Below are 21,734 nucleotides of genomic sequence, written 5' to 3' on the forward strand. Positions count from 1 at the left end.
GATTGGCTGGACAGGACCCTCTCCAACTGCAAGCTTTCCAATAGGTTGTAGTAAACTACGCCCACACTATTCAGCCAATCACAAAGCTTCGTGCTGTAGAGAGTGCTGTGATTGGAGAACTGTTCCCTATGAGATTTCCTGCTGCGTCCCCTATGCTAGACTAACACCCGTAAGTACCTGGGCACGCTGGCTGCTTTATGCTGTGATTTTTCAGTCGCAAAGGCTTTTTAAAAATAATGAAAATCATGATGAACTGTACACAGTGCTGCGATGCATTGACTGCAGTGCTTTTTGAGTGCTGCATTTGATGCGATTGCATTGGGTTTTTTTTCAGGTCAAATCTGAGGAGACCTTGCGATTTCCTGTTGAAAGACTTTTAGCCAATCACAAGAAAGTCGCGAACGCATTGAAAGATGCAAACAAAAACGCGAACGCATGGCATTTTAAAATCACACGTATGCCATTTATAAATCGCGTTGGGATTGCGTTTGACGATTTTCAGTGCGTACAGCCCCTAATTTTGCATAGCGCAGTTTAGTGCGTACATCGCAGTGGCTCTGAATGCAGGACGGCTGGAAACTATAGCATCCTTGCAAATCAGGATTTTACCAGTAATTGCCTTTTCCGTTCATCATCGCCTGAGACCATCCATGAAATGTGAGTTTTCCGAGTCTGTTGCCATTAGCATACAGCGTTAAAGGACGACTGAAGTGAGAATGATACGGAGGCTGCCATATTAATTTCCCTTTTAAGCAATACCAGTTGCCTGACTGTCCTGCTGATCCTCTGCCTCTAATACTTTCAGCCATAGCCCCTGAACAAGCATGCAGCAGATCTGGGGCTTGATTCACAAAGTGGTGCTAACTGTTAGCACGCCTGTGAAAAGCCCCTTAGCGCATCTAAAAGAGCTTTTCGCGCGCTAATTTGCGCGCAAAGTTATGCACGCAAAGTTTTGCGCGCACAGAGCGCAGGGCGCTCTGCGGGCGAAGTGCCCATTAAAGCCTATGGGACTTAGCGCGCGCATAGGAATTTGCGCGCGGTACTTAGCGCGCAAACTGATTACGAAATCCAGTGCTAACCTACTGAGCACCCTGGTTAGCACGTCTAAAGACGTGCTAAGTATGGCCCGGTGCACACCAAAACCCGCTAGCAGATACGCAAAATGCTAGCAGATTTTTAAACGCTTTTTTTTATTTTTCTGAGGCGTTTTGCTAGCGTTTTGCGGATTGCTGCTGCGGATTTCAGTGTAGTACATTTCATATATTGTTACAGTAGAGCTGTTACTGAACAGCTTTACTGTAACAAAACTGCCTGAAAAACCGCTCTGATCTGCCGTTTTTCAGAGCGGTTTGCGTTTTTCCTATACTTTACATTGGAGGCAGAAACGCATCCGCAATCCAAAAAATGCCTCACCCCGGGACGATGGTGTGACCCACCCCATTGAGATACATTGACCAAGCGTATCCGCAGCTGCAAGCGGCTGCAGAAACGTTCAAAAAGCCGCTCGGTGTGCACCAGCCCTAGGTTAGCACCGCTTTGTGAATCAAGCCCCAGGTGTGTTTGACATTATTGTCACATCTGACAAGATTAAATTCATGCTTGTTACTGGTGTGATTCAGACACTACTGCCAGGCAACTGGTATTGTTTAAAATTTGCAGCCTTCATATCCCTCTCCCTTCAGTAGGATACCATTTTCGTTCATAGTTAGCTGAGACCAGCCCTGAAATGTGTGTTTCCCGAGTCTGTTGCCAACAGCATGCAGCGTTAAATCCATGGTTGCCACCTTATCCCTTTAAATACCGCCACATATGAATTATACATGCCTTGTGGCTGGTTAGATGCAGTTTAGGCAGTTATGTGTGAGTAGCCCCAGAACCTGTATAACTTATGTGTGGATATTTAAAAGCATGAGGTGGCAACCCTGGTTAAATCCAGCCAGTCACATTTTGTAGCTGCTGGCCTTCACTTAGCTGTAAGTTGCATGTTATTTGTACAACCCCTGGAAATTAGCATGACATTGATCAGCGGTAGTGTCCTCCAGCCCAACCAGCCATGCCTGTTTCACAGGTGATCTCGTATAGGCAGGATAATTCTAGCCTCAGTCATGTGGATTAAGGCCTCTTTTCCAAGAACTGTTGATAGGCAGTTAATTGCCTCTCAAACTCTCACAATTGCTCACTGCTGCCTGGTAACTGCTTGTTGCTGCATGATAACTGCTTGTTGCTGCCTGGTAACTGCTCACTGCTGCCTGGTAACTGCTCACTGCTGCCTGGTAACTGCTCACTGCTGCCTGGTAACTGCTCACTGCTGCCTGGTAACTGCTCACTGCTGCCTGGTAACTGCTCACTGCTGCCTGGTAACTGCTCACTGCTGCCTGGTAACTGCTCACTGCTGCCTGGTAGCTGCTCGTTGCTGCCTGGTAGCTGCTCGTTGCTGCCTGGTAGCTGCTCGTTGCTGCCTGGTAACTGCACACTGCTGCCTGGTAACTGCTCACTGCTGCCTGGTAACTGCTCACTCCTGCCTGGTAGCTGCTTGCTGAGCACACAGCTCAACAGTTCGTGGAAAAGAGGCCTAACTGCCTGCAACAATAGCACATGAAGCATGCATTGGCCTCCATTCACAATACACGTGCGGTAAAGACATTTTTAATGACAAGTTACCGACAGCACAATTAGGCCTCCTTTCCATGGACTGCTGAACTGTGTGCTCAGCAAGCAGTTACCAGGCAGAAGTAAGCAACCACCAGGCAGCAACAAGCAGTTATCATGCAGCAACAAGCAGTTACTAGGCAGCAGTGAGCAGTTACTAGGCAGCAGTGAGCAGTTACTAGGCAGCAGTGAGCAGTTACCAAGCAGCAGTGAGCAGTTGAGAGAGTTTGAGAGGCATTTCACTGCCTATCAGCGGTCTGTGGAAAGGAGGCCTTACCGTTTTGTTTTGTTTTCGACACTCCCCAAAAATTTTCTGAGTGAGGGCAAAGGTCAGTAAAAAAGTATGGTAACAAGGCGGTAATGGTTAAAAAACAGTCATTAAACAGTCGTTATAAGTTTGTAAAATATAGTTTTCTAGTGGAAAAATTCCACTGGATGTAAAGTAAAAAATAGGGCCAGGTATATACAGTAGATAAAAAAAAATAAAAAAAAAATCAGTAATTAACCACTTAAACCCCCGCGGTACGAATTTCTTTTTTCCCCCCTAAAAAACCAGGGACGGAGAAATCCGTACCTTCCGCGCTACCGCCGCTGTCCGCGCTCCCGCCGCTCGTGCGCACGCACCCGCCGCTTGTGCACGCCGCCGCCTGCTCGCACGGAGATCAATGAACGGGAAAATCCATTCCCGTTCGTTGATCTAAGCCCCCGCAATGATCGCGCTGCTTCTATTAGAAACAGCGCGATCATTGTGATTCTCCAGCCTCCTACTGCTTCCTGTAAGCGTCCGGAAGGACGCTTACAGGTCGCATGTAAACAAACACACTGTGGCCATCTTGTGGCCAAATAGTAAACTACACCCTAAAAGCATTTTACATAAACAAACATTACATTTACACAATAAATTAACTCATTACCTCCCACATTCCCCAATTTTTTGTCATTAAAAAAAAAAAAAATACAATAAAAAAAAAAAGACATAAAAAGTTACCTTAGGGACTGAACTTTTTAAATATTTATGTCAAGAGGGTAGGACACTGTTACTTTATAAACTATGGGCTTGTAATTAGGGATGGATGCAAAACTGAAAAAAATGCACCTTTATTTCCAAATAAAATATTGTCGCCAAACATTGTGATAGGGACATAATTTAAATGGTTTTTTATATTTAAATGGTTAAATACATTTCATGGGTTTTAATTACAGTAGCATGCTTTATTTAAAAACGATAAGGGCCGAAAACTGAAAAGTAATAATTTTTTCCCACATTTTTTCCTATTTTCCCATTAAAACACATTTAGAATAAAATAATTCTTGGCATAATGTCCCACCTAAAGAAAGCCTAATTGGTGGCGAAAAAAACAAGATATAGTTCATTTCATTGGGATAAGAAATAATAAAGTTATAGACGAATGAATGGAAGGAGCGCTGAAAGGTGAAAATTGCTCTGGTGTTCAAGGGGTAAAACCCCTCAGTGGTGAAGTGGTTAAAGAGAACCCGAGGTGGGTTTGAAGAATGTGATCTGCATACAGAGGCTGGATCTGCATATAAAGCCCAGCCTCTGTTGCTATCCCAAACCCCCCTAAGGTCCCCCTGCACTCTGCAATCCCTCATAAATCACAGCCACGCTGCTGACAAACAGCTTGTCAGAGCTGGCTGTGTTTATCTCTATAGTGTCAGTCTGCTGCTCTCCCCGCCTCCTGCACAACTCCAGTCCCCGCCTGCATCCCTTCCCTCCCTGCTGATTGGAGGGAAGGGACGGAGGCAGGGACCGGAGCTATGCAGGAGGCGGGGGAGCAGCTGAGACTGACACTACAGATGTAAACAGCCTCACAACACGGCTGTGATTTATGAGGGATTGCAGAGTGCAGGAGGACCTTAGTGGGGTTTGGGATAGCAACAGAGGCTGGGCTGTATAGGCAGATCCAGCCTCTGTATGCAGATAACATTACACACCTGGGGTTCTCTTTAAGGATGGAACAATGAGCTCTTATTTTCATTATGAATTTCATTTTTTGCGGAATTTACCTCTAAAATAATAACACTTTTCTTTTTTTACCGACATGTTACCGCACTTTTATGACTTTTCTCCACAAATGGTCATTTCAAGAGAAAAATATTGTAAATGTGGACATAGTCATACTTGAGTCCATAATTCTGCAACGTTTGGTTACCAAATGCGGTAACGTATTAGCCTCTATCCACAATCACACAAGCGCTAAGGCCTCTTTCACAGTAGATTGTTGCATTTTGATGCGACGTTAAAGTCACAACGCAAATTACAACACAATGCACCCAAAAAGTTGCAACGCAGCTTAATGCCCTGCTATCGTCGCATACAGTAGGCATACAGGCAATGAAAAGTATATTTCCAGGTCATTACTGAGCATGTGCAAACAGTCTAACGCAGCTAATAACGTGTATAACGCACAGCATGCTGCACTTTCTAATAACGCTACACGTTACACACAAACACAACGTGTGCCCTGTGAGTGTCGCACAGACTTAGTATTGCTGTGCGTTAGTCTGCGTTGAAATATTTTCTAACGTGCGACTTTAACGAAGCACTGTGAAAGAGGCCTAAGGGATTTACCGCTATATTTTCGGCAGTGTTCATTTCCGCATTTTTTCCACATTCACTAAAAGTTTTCCACATGCGGGAATAATGCGTAAAAAAATGTGGAAACATGCGTAATCAGGTAGTAATGCGGAAACCATGTGGAAAAAAAAGTGGCATAAAAAAATTGACAATTTTTTTTAAAGGCTAGCAAACACAGCACTCACAGCTCCAGACTCCATTTAAAGGATACCCGAAGTGACATGTGAGATGATGAGATAGACATGTGTATGTACTGTGCCTAGCACACAAATAACTAGGCTGTGTTCCTTTTTTTGTCTGCCTGAAAGCGTTAAATATCAGGTATGTAAGTGGCTGACTCAGTCCTGACAGGAAGTGACTACAGTGTGACCCTCACTGATAATTATGAATAGAGGCCAATGCGTTGTGCTTGGCCAAATAGTGTGGGCGTAGTTTACTAGAGCCTATTGGAAACCTAGCAGTTCGAGAGGGGGCCGTCCGGAAGCAGGAAAAATGGTGCCGGAGCCGTTACGTGAAAATAGCGCCTCCATTGGTGCCTATAATAAAAGCCGCATTTTGCGGCATTATAGGGAAATTTGGGGCGTACGGCGGCAGCCACTAGCAGGCATCTCAGGGCACCAAATTTTACCTTCTTTGCTGCAAATCGTGGCTTTTAGAGTAGCCGCAATATGTACATTTTGGCGCCCGGAAGTGTCTGATTAGCGGCAAGAGGGGGTCATTTCTCAGACCAACTTGCGGGAAAAAAAATTGGCTTGCAGATAACTTTTAGTTTTCCGCAAGTACCCTTTTTCCCGCAAGGCTTGTGGAAAGAAAGATGTATACGCAAGCCAATTTTTTCTTTCCGCAAACCTGTCTGCAGAAATTGCCCCCTGTTGCCGCTAATCTGTTGCCGCCGGGTGCCGAAATTTACCTTCATAACCGCATATTGCGACTTTGCAAAAAAAGGGGGCGGGGGTTAGATTTAGGAGTGGGATTTACGTTTAGGCACCACCAGGGAGGGTCTTATACTAGGTACACACCATACAATTTCTGTCCAATTTTCTGTTCGCTTTTCCAATCGATTTCCTATCCTATCGATTTCCATTCACGTCTATGAGAAATCGACCAGAAAAACAATCAAAAATAAGATAGAGCATGACAGAAATTATCTATCGAACCATCTATCTGACAGAAAATTGTATAGTGTGTACCTAGCATTAGGGTTAGGTATGACCAGGAAGAGGGGGGGGGGGGGGTCTTAGGGTTAGGGAGGGTTCTGTGTGAGAGTAGGGTTAGTTTTAGCAATAGTAAAATATTGGTAAATATTACCGATATTTTACTATCAAAATGCAGTAGTAGAATTTTGCTAAGTTTAGCGATTGCACAAGTCCTTTTATTTTTTTCTGCGATTTCAATTTTGATATGCAATGCATTCCAAAGCAAAATCGCGGTAAAAATCACTCCGCGGAGCAAAAAAATATTTTTTTGTAAAAATCAAATTGCGGTAGTGGAAAATACCTACCGCGATTCCTAGGTTATTTAGCAAACCCTAGCGATGTAAAAATTGCTAACAATTTGCGGTTTTTTCCAATTCAGCATCGCAAACGCTGATAGTGGAAAAGGGCCCTTAGACTTGCCATGTTTAGCAGAAATCGATCACTTTCCAATCAAATTGTAATTGAATAGTGATTGATCGGGTTGGCAGTCAATTTGCATGCGAGTCGGAAGCATCTGACAAACTCTCTATTTGCCGTTACGCTTTGCAGTCCAAAGATATGAACTGAATTTGTCACAGTGACAGTGACGTTCCCCTTCACAGATCAGCTGTCGCCATAGATACGGCTCGTGACAGTATCTGTCCCTGGTCTTCTCTATGTTCTGATATGACCCAGGTGCAGGCGGTATACTGGTTTATCCACCTGGTTGGAGGTATTTAGGCTCTCTAGTGCAGTGTTGCTGGATTGCTGATGTTTTGCAGCGAGTCAGGCCTCGCCCTCTGTGTACAGCCCCGGGCGGGGAGATCCCAGCCAAGTCATGCACTATTGACTACACTCATGTCCAGCACTGTACACAGCAGTGTACGGATCAATGAGTGGAATATTACAGACATGTTGCGGGCCCCGGGGGGCGCACCCTGGTGATCTGAGGTCTCAGTCCCCCCCAGTCAGTCTGGCAAGATCCTGTCTGACAGGTTAACCCTCCACAAGCTGGGCTGCAGAACTGCTTTGTGAAAGACACCGCAGGTTGGGGCAGGTCTGGTCGCCATGGGGACAGAGCGATGACACGGAAGGAGGGGGGGAGGAGCCCAGCACACCTGGCTCCAGGTAAGGATCATATTTGTAATGTAAGAGAGGAGGGAGGATGTCTCGTAACCACACTGACTGTCTCTTGTGGATTCCTGCTGGTAGGGCCAGAGTGACAGAGGAAGATGCCCCCCGAACCCTGGAGTGAGGGGCTGCAGGGGGCAGAGACCCCGGGGGCCGACATGCAGCCCACCGAGACAGCCGGAGGAGGAGGAGAGAGCAACACCACCCCAGCTCAGGTGAGAGAGAGCGCTGAATGGATGAGAGTGAGAGACTCAACTAATCTATCACAGAGAGAGATACACAACTGTCACACAGAGACTACAACACAGCTAATCACAGAGAGTCACAACTGTCACAAAGAGACTGCTACACAACTAATCCATCACAGAGAGAGAGCGAAAGATACAAGACTGAGCTGTCACAGAGAGATTTCAGAGCTGTCACTGAGAAGGTGTCACACCATGCAGTGCTATAGATCTGGGTGTCACACCATGCAGTGCTATAGATCTGGGTGTCACACTGTGCAGTGCTATAGATCTGGGTGTCACACTGCGCAGTGCTGTAGATCTGGGTGTCACGCTGCGCAGTGCTATAGATCTGGGTGTCACACTGTGCAGTGCTATAGATCTGGGTGTCACACCGCGCAGTGCTATAGATCTGGGGTCACACTGCGCAGTGCTATAGATCTGGGGTCACACTGCGCAGTGCTGTAGATCTGGGTGTCACGCTGTGCAGTGCTATAGATCTGGGTGTCACACTGTGCAGTGCTATAGATCTGGGTGTCACACTGGGCAGTGCTGTAGATCTGGGTGTCACACTGCGCAGTGCTATAGATCTGGGTGTATCACTGCGCAGTGCTATAGATCTGGGTGTCATACTGCGCAGTGCTATAGATCTGGGTGTCACACTGCGCAGTGCTATAGATCTGGGTGTCACACTGCGCAGTGCTATAGATCTGGGTGTCACACTGCGCAGTGCTATAGATCTGGGTGTCACACTGTGCAGTGCTATAGATCTGGGTGTCACACTGCGCAGTGCTGTAGATCTGGGTGTCACACTGCGCAGTGCTATAGATCTGGGTGTCACACTGCACAGTGCTATAGATCTGGGTGTCACGCTGTGCAGTGCTATAGATCTTGTGTCACACTGTGCTGTGCTATAGATCTGGGTGTCACACTGCGCAGTGCTATAGATCTGGGTGTCACACTGCGCAGTGCTGTAGATCTGGGTGTCACGCTGTGCAGTGCTATAGATCTGGGTGTCACACTGTGCAGTGCTATAGATCTGGGTGTCACACCGTGCAGTGCTATAGATCTGGGTGTCACACCGCGCAGTGCTATAGATCTGGGTGTCACACTGCGCAGTGCTATAGATCTGGTGTCACACTGCGCAGTGCTATAGATCTGGGTGTCACACTGCACAGTGCTGTAGATCTGGGTGTCACACTGCGCAGTGCTATAGATCTGGGTGTCACACTGTGCAGTGCTATAGATCTGGGTGTCACACTGCGCAGTGCTATAGATCTGGGTGTCATACTGCGCAGTGCTATAGATCTGGGTGTCACACTGCGCAGTGCTATAGATCTGGGTGTCACACTGCGCAGTGCTATAGATCTGGGTGTCACACTGTGCAGTGCTATAGATCTGGTGTCATACTGCGCAGTGCTGTAGATGTAGGTGTCACACTGCGCAGTGCTGTAGATCTCGGTGTCACACTGCGCAGTGCTATAGATCTCGGTGTCACACTGCGCAGTGCTATAGATCTGGGTGTCACACTGTGCAGTGCTATAGATCTGGGTGTCACGCTGTGCAGCCAGATCTATAGCACTACGCACACCGTGCAGTGCTATAGATCTGGGTGTCACACTGTGCAGTGCTATAGATCTGGGTGTCACACTGTGCAGTGCTATAGATCTGGGTGTCACACTGTGCAGTGCTATAGATCTGGGTGTCACACTGTGCAGTGCTATAGATCTGGGTGTCACGCTGTGCAGTGCTATAGATCTGGGTGTCACGCTGTGCAGTGCTATAGATCTGGGTGTCACACTGCGCAGTGCTATAGATCTGGGTGTCACGCTGTGCAGTGCTATAGATCTGGGTGTCACACTGTGCAGTGCTATAGATCTTGGTGTCACACTGTGCAGTGCTATAGATCTGGGTGTCACACTGTGCAGTGCTATAGATCTGGGTGTCACACTGTGCACTGCTATAGATCTGGGTGTCACACTGTGCACTGCTATAGATCTGGGTGTCACACTGTGCAGTGCTATAGATCTGGGTGTCACACTGTGCTGTGCTATAGATCTGGGTGTCACACTGTGCAGTGCTATAGATCTGGGTGTCACACTGTGCAGTGCTATAGATCTGGTGTCACACTGTGCAGTGCTATAGATCTGGGTGTCACACTGTGCACTGCTATAGATCTGGGTGTCACACTGTGCAGTGCTATAGATCTGGGTGTCACACTGTGCACTGCTATAGATCTGGGTGTCACACTGTGCACTGCTATAGATCTGGGTGTCACACTGTGCAGTGCTATAGATCTGGGTGTCACACTGTGCTGTGCTATAGATCTGGGTGTCACACTGTGCAGTGCTATAGATCTGGGTGTCACACTGTGCAGTGCTATAGATCTGGGTGTCACACTGTGCAGTGCTATAGATCTGGGTGTCACACTGTGCAGTGCTATAGATCTGGGTGTCACACTGTGCAGTGCTATAGATCTGGGTGTCACACTGTGCAGTGCTATAGATCTGGGTGTCACACTGTGCAGTGCTATAGATCTGGGTGTCACACTGTGCAGTGCTATAGATCTGGGTGTCACACTGTGCAGTGCTATAGATCTGGGTGTATCACTGTACAATGCTATAGATCTGGGTGTCACACTGTGCAGTGCTATAGATCTGGGTGTATCACTGTACAATGCTATAGATCTGGGTGTCACACTGTGCAGTGCTGTAGATCTGGGTGTATCACTGTACATTGCTGTGGGTTTGTATATCACACGTTACATTAGTCTAATATTACACATCTATTCTGTGCGTTACTTTACATACCAGGAAGTGAGGTGATCGGATTGTCTCTCGGTCACATACGTCACTCCGGGTTATAATTATCCTGCTGACAGCAGCGCTGGGGTTGGAGTGATGTCACCAGCTATCAATATAGTATTATAGTATGTGAGATAAGACACTCCCTATACTGTCGCTGCACAACACGGAAACATACATCACTGTATATAAACCCAACCTTTATCCAGTATGCTCTACACAGGGGATATACTAAATTACATTAAAGAGGACCTGAACTACTCAGAACTTCCCCTCTGCTCTAAAAGATAAGCAACAGCATAATAACCTTATAAGAAAATACACTTCTTTGTTACAATTGATATAAATCTGCAGTGTGTCTACTTCCTACTTTCATGGAAGCAGACATATTGTTAATTTCCCATGTTTACCAATTAGCAGCTCTGACGAGGCAGAGGAAATTCCTGAGCTGACACAGCTGAAGAGATCAAATGACAACTTGTGATTAGTCACAGATGTGGGAGAATTAGACAGGCTAAACTCTCTAAATACATACAGGGCCATAACATGCAATTCACTTTTTTTTCACCTGCGTTTTTTCCAAAGAGAAATTTCATCTTCTTCATCTTCAATCCAAAGTAACTTTCCTGCACGTCAACTAAAAAAGTACCAAAAAGTTGGTGAGAAAGTACTATTAAAATTATTTTCTTGCTTTCTGGTGCCTTAAAATGCATTTTATTGACAAGAAGTTAAGAAAATAGTCAGGAGAAAAAGTTACCGTATTTTTCGGACTATAAGACGCTCCGGACCATAGGATGCACCAGGGTTTACACTCGCAGTATTCCCCAACCCTGTTCTCGGGGGCCCACCAACAGTGCATGTTTTGTGGACATCACAGCGGTAGTTAATCAGCTCTGCTGAGACACTAATTACCCCACCTGTACATGTGTGTGGTCTCCAGCAAAACGTGTACTGGTGGTGGGCCTTGAGGACAGGGCTGGGGAACAAAAACCAGGGTAAAAAATATATACTAAACTTGGTGAAGGGGCATCTTGTGGATTATGCCCCCTTTGTACTTCTTGTGTCCCCCCACTGTCCTCCTCTATGCCTGTTTGTGTCCCCCTGTGTGCTCTGTTTGTCCCCCTCTGCATGGGCACAGTACAGGGAGTCCCCGACATTGCGGTGGGTTGGAGGTTAGTATTGGCAGGCGTTCACAAGTCAGGAACTCCCTGCATTTGGACTATAAGACGCAGTGACTTTTTCCCCACTTTTAGGGGAGGAAAAGTGAGTCTTATAGTCCAAAAAATACAGTAATTGCATGTGGGCCACAGGGTGGATTTCTCTGTGTTTCTTCTATCTTGTGCAAGCGTTCAGGCCCACTCTGATGAGTAGTTGTGACTTGTGAGGTTTGTGAGTGATGTGAAGTGTCTTTTGTTTGATAACACTGTGCATCTAACAGTGACATTTCAGTGAGGACCTGAGACACCTGCTGGACTTTGTCACCTCTCGGGGTCTTCAGCCATGAGATTTCCCATCCTCAGCTTTTCTCCTCAGGGCGTGAGAGAAGGTGCACACTTGTTCTGAAAACATTTCCGTGGATCTGGTTTTTGGCCCGGATCAAAACCGGAGCCACGGATACCAATGTTAAAAATAGAGTCCATCTTTACTAAGAAAAACAACGGATCAGTCTGCGTTCCGGGGGATCTGTTTCTATGTCCCAGCCTGTGGCTGGTTCCAGGTGTAACTCCACAGACTGCATGCTTGTTTTAGGTGTAACTCCGCTGGCGGCATGCTTGTTCCAGGTGTGACTCCACTGGCTGCATGCTTGTTCCAGGTGTGCTCCGCTGGCTGCATGCTTGTTCCAGGTGTGACTCCACTGGCTGGATGCTTGTTCCAGGTGTGACTCCGCTGGCTGCATGCTTGTTCCAGGTGTGACTCCACTGGCTGGATGCTTGTTCCAGGTGTGGCTCCGCTGGCTGCATGCTTGTTCCAGGTGTGACTCCGCTGGCTGCATGCTTGTTCCAGGTGTGTCTCGGCTGGCTGCATGCTTGTTCCAGGTGTGGCTCCGCTGGCTGCATGCTTGTTCCAGGTGTAACTCCTCTGGCTGCATGCTTGTTCCAGGTGTGCTCCGCTGGCTGCATGCTTGTTCCAGGTGTGACTCCGCTGGCTGCATGCTTGTTCCAGGTGTGACTCCGCTGGCTGCATGCTTGTTCCAGGTGTGACTCCGCTGGCTGCATGCTTGTTCCAGGTGTGACTCCGCTGCCTGCATGCTTGTTCCAGGTGTGACTCCGCTGGCTGCATGCTTGTTCCAGGTGTGGCTCCGCTGGCTGCATGCTTGTTCCAGGTGTAACTCCACTGACTGCATGCTGGTTCCAGGTGTAACTCCACTGGCTGCATGCTTGTTCCAGGTGTGGCTCCGCTGGCTGCATGCTGGTTCCAGGTGTAACTCCACTGGCTGCATGCTTGTTCCAGGTGTGACTCCGCTGGCTGCATGCTTGTTCCAGGTGTGGCTCTGCTGGCTGCATGCTTGTTCCAGGTGTAACTCCACTGGCTGCATGCTTGTTCCAGGTGTGCTCCGCTGGCTGCATGCTTGTTCCAGATGTGACTCCGCTGGCTGCATGCTTGTTCCAGGTGTGACTCTGCTGACTGCATGCTTGTTCCAGGTGTGACTCCGCTGGCTGCATGCTTGTTCCAGGTGTGACTCCGCTGGCTGCATGCTTGTTCCAGGTGTGGCTCCGCTGGCTGCATGCTTGTTCCAGGTGTGACTCCGCTGGCTGCATGCTTGTTCCAGGTGTAACTCCACTGACTGCATGCTGGTTCCAGGTGTAACTCCACTGGCTGCATGCTTGTTCCAGGTGTGGCTCCGCTGGCTGCATGCTGGTTCCAGGTGTAACTCCACTGGCTGCATGCTTGTTCCAGGTGTGACTCCGCTGGCTGCATGCTTGTTCCAGGTGTGGCTCCGCTGGCTGCATGCTTGTTCCAGGTGTGACTCCGCTGGCTGCATGCTTGTTCCAGGTGTAACTCCACTGACTGCATGCTGGTTCCAGGTGTAACTCCACTGGCTGCATGCTGGTTCCAGGTGTAACTCCACTGACTGCATGCTGGTTCCAGGTGTAACTCCACTGGCTGCATGCTTGTTCCAAGTGTAACTCCACTGGCTGCATGCTGGTTCCAGGTGTAACTCCACTGGCTGCATGCTTGTTCCAGGTGGGACTCCGCTGGCTGCATGCTTGTTCCAGGTGTGGCTCCGCTGGCTGCATGCTTGTTCCAGGTGTAACTCCACTGGCTGCATGCTTATTTCAGGTGTGGCTCCGCTGGCTGCATGCTTGTTCCAGGTGTGACTCCGCTGGCTGCATGCTGGTTCCAGGTGTAACTCCACTGGCTGCATGCTTGTTCCAGGTGTGACTCCGCTGGCTGCATGCTTGTTCCAGGTGTAACTCCACTGACTGCATGCTGGTTCCAGGTGTAACTCCACTGGCGGCATGCTTGTCCCAGGTGTGACTCCGCTGGCTGCATGCTTGTTCCACGTGTGACTCTGCTGGCTGCATACTTGTTCCAGGTGTGACTCCGCTGGCTGCATGCTTGTTCCAGGTGTGACTCCGCTGGCTGCATGCTTGTTCCAGGTGTGACTCCGCTGGCTGCATGCTTGTTCCAGGTGTGACTTTGCTGGCTGCATGCTTGTTCCAGGTGTGGCTCCGCTGGCTGCATGCTTGTTCCAGGTGTAACTCCACTGGCTGCATGCTTATTTCAGGTGTGGCTCCGCTGGCTGCATGCTTGTTCCAGGTGTGACTCCGCTGGCTGCATGCTGGTTCCAGGTGTAACTCCACTGGCTGCATGCTTGTTCCAGGTGTGACTCCGCTGGCTGCATGCTTGTTCCAGGTGTAACTCCACTGACTGCATGCTGGTTCCAGGTGTAACTCCACTGGCGGCATGCTTGTCCCAGGTGTGACTCCGCTGGCTGCATGCTTGTTCCACGTGTGACTCTGCTGGCTGCATACTTGTTCCAGGTGTGACTCCGCTGGCTGCATGCTTGTTCCAGGTGTGACTCCGCTGGCTGCATGCTTGTTCCAGGTGTGACTCCGCTGGCTGCATGCTTGTTCCAGGTGTGACTTTGCTGGCTGCATGCTTGTTCCAGGTGTGACTCTACTGGCTGCATGCCTGTGCATGGTGTGACTCCACTGGCTGCATGCTTGTCCCAGGTGTGACTCCGCTGACTGCATGCTTGTTCCAGGTGTGACTCCGCTGCCTGCTTGCTTGTTTCAGGTGTGACTCCGCTGACTGCATGCTTATTCCAGGTGTGACTGCACTGGCTGCATGCTTATTCCAGGTGTGACTCCGCTGGCTGCATGCTTGTTCCAGGTGTGACTCCACTGGCTGGATGCTTGTTCCAGGTGTGACTCCGCTGGCTGCATGCTTGTTCCAGGTGTGACTCCGCTGGCTGCATGCTTGTTCCAGGTGTGACTCCGCTGGCTGGATGCTTGTTCCAGGTGTGGCTCCGCTGGCTGCATGCTTGTTCCAGGTGTGACTCCGCTGGCTGCATGCTTGTTCCAGGTGTGTCTCGGCTGGCTGCATGCTTGTTCCAGGTGTGGCTCCGCTGGCTGCATGCTTGTTCCAGGTGTAACTCCTCTGGCTGCATGCTTGTTCCAGGTGTGCTCCGCTGGCTGCATGCTTGTTCCAGGTGTGACTCCACTGGCTGCATGCTTGTTCTAGGTGTGACTCCGCTGGCTGCATGCTTGTTCCAGGTGTGACTCCGCTGGCTGCATGCTTGTTCCAGGTGTGACTCCGCTGGCTGCATGCTTGTTCCAAGTTTGACTCCGCTGGCTGCATGCTTGTTCCAGGTTTGACTCCGCTGGCTGCATGCTTGTTCCAGGTGTAACTCCACTGACTGCATGCTGGTTCCAGGTGTAACTCCACTGGCTGCATGCTTGTTCCAGGTGTGGCTCCGCTGGCTGCATGCTGGTTCCAGGTGTAACTCCACTGGCTGCATGCTTGTTCCAGGTGTGACTCCGCTGGCTGCATGCTTGTTCCAGGTGTGGCTCTGCTGGCTGCATGCTTGTTCCAGGTGTAACTCCACTGGCTGCATGCTTGTTCCAGGTGTGCTCCGCTGACTGCATGCTTGTTCCAGATGTGACTCCGCTGGCTGCATGCTTGTTCCAGGTGTGACTCCGCTGACTGCATGCTTGTTCCAGGTGTGACTCCGCTGGCTGCATGCTTGTTCCAGGTGTGACTCCGCTGGCTGCATGCTTGTTCCAGGTGTGGCTCCGCTGGCTGCATGCTTGTTCCAGGTGTGACTCCGCTGGCTGCATGCTTGTTCCAGGTGTAACTCCACTGACTGCATGCTGGTTCCAGGTGTAACTCCACTGGCTGCATGCTTGTTCCAGGTGTGGCTCCGCTGGCTGCATGCTGGTTCCAGGTGTAACTCCACTGGCTGCATGCTTGTTCCAGGTGTGACTCCGCTGGCTGCATGCTTGTTCCAGGTGTGGCTCCGCTGGCTGCATGCTTGTTCCAGGTGTGACTCCGCTGGCTGCATGCTTGTTCCAGGTGTAACTCCACTGACTGCATGCTGGTTCCAGGTGTAACTCCACTGGCTGCATGCTGGTTCCAGGTGTAACTCCACTGACTGCATGCTGGTTCCAGGTGTAACTCCACTGGCTGCATGCTTGTTCCAAGTGTAACTCCACTGGCTGCATGCTGGTTCCAGGTGTAACTCCACTGGCTGCATGCTTGTTCCAGGTGTGACTCCGCTGGCTGCATGCTTGTTCCAGGTGTGGCTCCGCTGGCTGCATGCTTGTTCCAGGTGTAACTCCACTGGCTGCATGCTTATTTCAGGTGTGGCTCCGCTGGCTGCATGCTTGTTCCAGGTGTGACTCCGCTGGCTGCATGCTGGTTCCAGGTGTAACTCCACTGGCTGCATGCTTGTTCCAGGTGTGACTCCGCTGGCTGCATGCTTGTTCCAGGTGTAACTCCACTGACTGCATGCTGGTTCCAGGTGTAACTCCACTGGCGGCATGCTTGTCCCAGGTGTGACTCCGCTGGCTGCATGCTTGTTCCACGTGTGACTCTGCTGGCTGCATACTTGTTCCAGGTGTGACTCCGCTGGCTGCATGCTTGTTCCAGGTGTGACTTCGCTGGCTGCATGCTTGTTCCAGGTGTGACTCCGCTGGCTGCATGCTTGTTCCAGGTGTGACTTTGCTGGCTGCATGCTTGTTCCAGGTGTGACTCTACTGGCTGCATGCTTGTTCCAGGCGTGACTCCGCTGGCTGCATGCTTGTTCCAGGTGTGACTCCACTGGCTGCATGCTTGTTTCAGGTGTGACTCCGCTGACTGCATGCTTATTCCAGGTGTGACTGCACTGGCTGCATGCTTATTCCAGGTGTGACTCCGCTGGCTGCATGCTTGTTCCAGGTGTGACTCCACTACTTGCATGCTTGTTCCAGGTGTGACCCTACTGGCTGCATGCTGATTCCAGGTGTGACTCCACTACTTGCATGCTGGTTCCAGGTGTGACTCTGCTGGCTGCATGCTTGTTCCAGGTGTGACTCTGCTGGCTGCATGCTTGTTCCAGGTGTGACTCCACTGGCTGCATGCTGGTTCCAGGTGTGACTCTGCTGGCTGCATGCTTGTTCCAGGTGTGACTCTGCTGGCTGCATGCTTGTTCCAGGTGTGACTCTGCTGGCTGCATGCTGGTTCCAGGTGTGCCTCCGCTGGCGGCATGCTGGTTCCAAGTGTGACTCCGCTGGCGGCATGCTTGTTCCAGGTGTGACTCCGCTGGCTGCGTGCTTGTTCCAGGTGTGACTCCACTGGCTGCATGCTTGTTCCAGGTGTGACTCTGCTGGCGGCATGCTTGTTCCAGGTGTGACTCCACTGGCTGCATGCTTGTTCCACGTGTCACTCCACTGGCTGCATGCTTGTTCCAGGTGTGACTCCACTAGCTGCATGCTTGTTCCAGGTGTGACTCCACTGGCTGCATGCTTGTTCCAGGTGTGACTCCGCTGGCTGCATGCTTGTTCCAGGTATGACTCTGCTGGCGGCATGTTTGTTCCAGGTGTGACTCCGCTGGCTTCATGCTTGTTCCACGTGTGACTCCGCTGGCTGCATGCTTGTTCCAGGTGTGACTCTGCTGGCTGCATGCTTGTTCCAGGTGTGACTCTGCTGGCTGCATGCTTGTTCCAGGTGTGACTCCTCTGGCTGCATGCTTGTTCAGGTGTGACTCCACTGGCTGCATGCTAGTTCTAGGTGTGACTCCGCTGGCTGCATGCTTGTTCCAGGTGTGACTCCGCTGGCTGCATGCTTGTTCCAGGTGTGACTCCGCTGGCTGCATGCTTGTTCCAGGTTTGACTCCGCTGGCTGCATGCTTGTTCCAGGTTTGACTCCGCTGGCTGCATGCTTGTTCCAGGTGTGACTCCACTGACTGCATGCTTGTTCCAGGTGTGACTCCAGTGGCTGCATGCTTGTTCCAGGTGTGACCCCGCTGGCTGCATGCTGGTTCCAGGTGTGACTTAGCTGGCTGCATGCTTGTTCCAGGTGTGACCCCATTGGCTGCATGCTTGTTTCTGGTGTGACTCCACTACGTGCATGCTGGTTCCAGGTGTGACTTAGCTGACTGCATGCTTGTTCCAGGTGTGACCCCATTGGCTGCATGCTGGTTCCAGGTGTGACTCCAGTGGCTGCATGCTGGGTCCAGGTGTGACTCCAGTGGCTGCATGCTTGTTCCAGGTGTGACTTAGACACTACTAAAGCCATCATTTTGGGAAAAAAAATATAAATAGATAGCGGCCTCCATATACTTATCACTACAGATTCTCTTGAAATGGCACTGCGGGCAAAATATGGCAGATTTATTTACATAGCAGTAAAATTTATATTTGCAGTAATAATCGGCTCATTCACTTGTATCTGGTCCTCTGGCTTCTCCATATTGCCACTACTTCTGTGTATCTCCCCGCTGAATACTCAGCCCCCTGTAATCGCCGTCTGATGCTTTCCTGTGCGGTTTAATAAACACAGGAGGGAGGGGGGATGCTGCTGACACTCCATGTCCTGAATCCACCCATGTTTACTCATCATCAGTGTGTAAAAACGTGCGTGGAAATGTCTACAGCAATAATAAACACAGCAGTGCGTCTGCAGAGACGTCAGCAAAGCCCGGAGAGCAGACTAATCGCTTATCTGCATCACATCGCTGGGAGATGGCCTGTGCAGTGACTGCTCAACTCGTGTTTCATGTCTGTATAACTAAATACTCCCAGGACACCTGTAGCCTTGACTATGATAAGGAACAGCAAGTTTCTAGTCTTGGAAAAGTCTGGAGGAACCACGGAACAAGCAAAGCCAGTGATAGTGTAGTAGATATCTCTCAGCAGTAGAAATAAATCAATATGTGGTCTTTACTCGCATTTTCCAGAAAGCAGCTGACTGACATCTTCACCTCCCCCCCCCCACCGTCATGGAAGAGCCGTGAGAAAACACAATCGCAGTCGGTTTTCTGCACCGATTGTCATTAGTGGACCGGATCAAAATTGTATGTTTAGGTCCTAGCAGACTGCAGCCTTGGGGGTCTTCCTTTGGGAATCTGGCATTTCAGCTGCAGCAAAGCTTTCTTTTCATGAAGTCCCTTTTTGTCTCTGACTGTCCCAATGTTTGTTTAATTAGCAAAGGTTTCCCTTCACAGGCAGGTCACAGCTAAAGGGGCCCATACACTCAGCCGATTTTTGGCTGATTGATCGATCAAAATTGGTCGATTGCAAATCGATTGACCAATCGACTGTTTTGCGGCCAATTTCAATCGATCTGGCAGGCTGGAAAATCTAGGTCTATCTGTTGAGATTGCTTATCATTTTGCATTGGCCCTAATGGAAATCTGTTGGCAAAAAAATGCCATCAGATCGATTTTCAATAGATTTCATACTGAAATCTATTGTAAATCTGTTCCTAGTAAAAATAGTTCCTAAACATAAACATATCATAAAAAATGTTCCTAAACACATTAGATAGATCAGAAATCTATCTGATGATCTATCTGCTGCTAATCTAAAGCCGCATCTACACGAGTAGATGCGGCCGTGATGCTCCTTATCAATCGAGCCGCTGATGCGGCTCGATTGATAAGATCCGACAGGACGGATCTCCGCACCGCCGATTCCCTGCTCGATCCCCGCGAGGGGACAATGGCAGGGAATCGTGCGGGAGATAAGCGGCGCCGGCGGGGACGAGCGGGCACGAGCGGGGAATCGAATGCGGCGCACGCGCGGCGAGCGGGGACGCGGCGGGCACGCGGAAGAGGCGATCCGGCGGCTAATTGAGCCGCCGGATCGCTACAATGTAGCATGGTGTAGATGGGGCTTAAGGAGTGTATGATTCAGTACAATTTGGCCTAAACTACTTTAGAATGCAGGAAGCCCACAGCAGGGGGCCTATTCAGAATTTGGTCTCTGGTAGACATGATGGAGCCATTCAAACCAACATTGACAATACATGGAGTATATGATTTCAGCTTGATTAAGGAATACCATTTATATGAGAGGTATGACAATTATATCATTCCGTTGGTCCGAATCTGGTGAATATTTTAATATTAAATTGGTGGCACTGACATACCCAGCCACCAAGTTATTCAGCTGCTTGGTGCCACAACATGTGATGCCAACCGAGTTTGATGTCATAAGAATTGTCATATTCTGAGGAATATGAATCTGTGGTTGTTATTTGTGTGCGGGAAGCGTGCCCTGAAATGTGAAAAATGTCATATTTTGTGGACACAAACGTCCCACCTAGAAGGTTAACCGCACCCTGTCCAGCCCCTGGGCTGAACCTGAGACCGCACCCAAAAATGTGGGTAATTCAAAAGAACTTGACAGGGACTCCTCCCCAGTCCTCCATTTTAAACACCGACAGGAGGCAGGCTGCTAGCCTGAGGACTTCTAAAAGTCATTTATTTTTTCGGCTACACCTACTATTCAGCCATACAGAACGAATCCCAGCTTCCTGAAGATTCGCTACCGGCTAGACCACGCGGAGCGCAACAAGAAGCTGACCCGGAAGCTGACCTGGTGAGGTCGGCTTCTTCAGCGGAGGACACCGGCAGTGAGCGGAGCTGCGGCGAGGGCACAGGACGGCTGCCAGGGGCTGGAGGAAGCCCCAGGTAAGTGGATTTTGATTTTTCTTTTAGCTTGGACCACTCCTTTAACCCTTCTGGCAGTCTATTAGAAACCGCCAGGGGGAGCGCAGCAGTCTTTTTTAATGTTTTTTTTTTTTTTTTTTTAAATCATGTAGCAAGCCTAGGGCTCACTACATGATAGCCGCTGTGCAGCGGCATCCCCCCACCCTCTTCGATCGCCTCTGGCGATCTTTGATCAGGAAATCCCATTCAAAGAACGGGATTTCCTGAAGCGACGGGGCAGGATGATGTCATCGACGTCGTGACGTCAAAGGGAGTCCCGATCCACCCCTCAGCGCTGCCTGGCACTGATTGGCCAGGCAGCGCACGGGGTCTGGGGGGGGCGCCGCGGCGATCGGCGGCTAATCGGCGGGTGGCGGCGGCGATGGCGATCGGAATGCACACGCAGCTAGGAAAGTGCTAGCTGCGTGTTGCAAATAAAAATTATGCGAATCGGCCCAGCAGGGCCTGAGAAATCCTCCTGCGCGGCATAGCCCGAGCTCAGCTCGGGCTTACCGCCAGGAAGGTTAACACAAGGACAAACACAGAAATGTGACTAAAAACTAATTAAGGAGCTAAACAAAAACAAACAAAAAAAAACTACTAAAAAACTATTTAAAATTCACTAAAAACGTGAAAGTTCCAGGAGCCGTGTGTCCCGAAGCAGCCTCTGCGGTGGCATCTTAGAATTTCGCATAACTGTAATTTCGCTTCATAAAATGCAATTACAATGCAAAATCGTAATGCAAAAGTTCAGAAAAAAATCTTAATTAGTTTCTTTTGTAAACGTAATCAGGATCTGTAATATTTCGATTGCGCATAATCTTCGTCTAACTTCGTACTGACTTGAGCAGTCAATATCAAAGCCCCCATACATACTATTGTCACCAAAATTGCTAGATATGTTTAGGGGAATAGTCATTGCAAGTCAGAGTTCATTTCTCAAAAACTACAAGGTCTTTTTACAAGGTCTTACCATTCCTCTTAATATACTTAACAATTTTGGGGACGATAGCAAGT

The 21,734-nt window shown here is 49.4% G+C and overlaps 1 protein-coding gene across 2 annotated transcripts in view; it reads left to right on the plus strand.

Moving 5' to 3' along the window:
* LOC137545358 (sodium-dependent proline transporter-like) overlaps nt 1–21,734 on the plus strand; it is a 131,484-nt gene that overhangs the window by 37,905 nt on the left and 71,845 nt on the right. The window contains exons 1-2 of one of the 2 annotated variants that reach the window (XM_068266498.1): nt 7,377–7,548; nt 7,633–7,766. In XM_068266498.1, coding sequence (XP_068122599.1) covers nt 7,653–7,766 — 114 coding nt within the window. In that variant the 5' untranslated portion in view covers nt 7,377–7,548; nt 7,633–7,652. Of the gene's footprint in view, nt 1–7,376; nt 7,549–7,632; nt 7,767–21,734 lie in introns of those variants that run through there. The other variant, XM_068266499.1, reaches the window with a different exon arrangement.

Source organism: Hyperolius riggenbachi, chromosome 2 (genome assembly GCF_040937935.1).
Source record: "Hyperolius riggenbachi isolate aHypRig1 chromosome 2, aHypRig1.pri, whole genome shotgun sequence".
Classification (NCBI taxonomy): Eukaryota; Metazoa; Chordata; class Amphibia; order Anura; family Hyperoliidae; genus Hyperolius; species Hyperolius riggenbachi.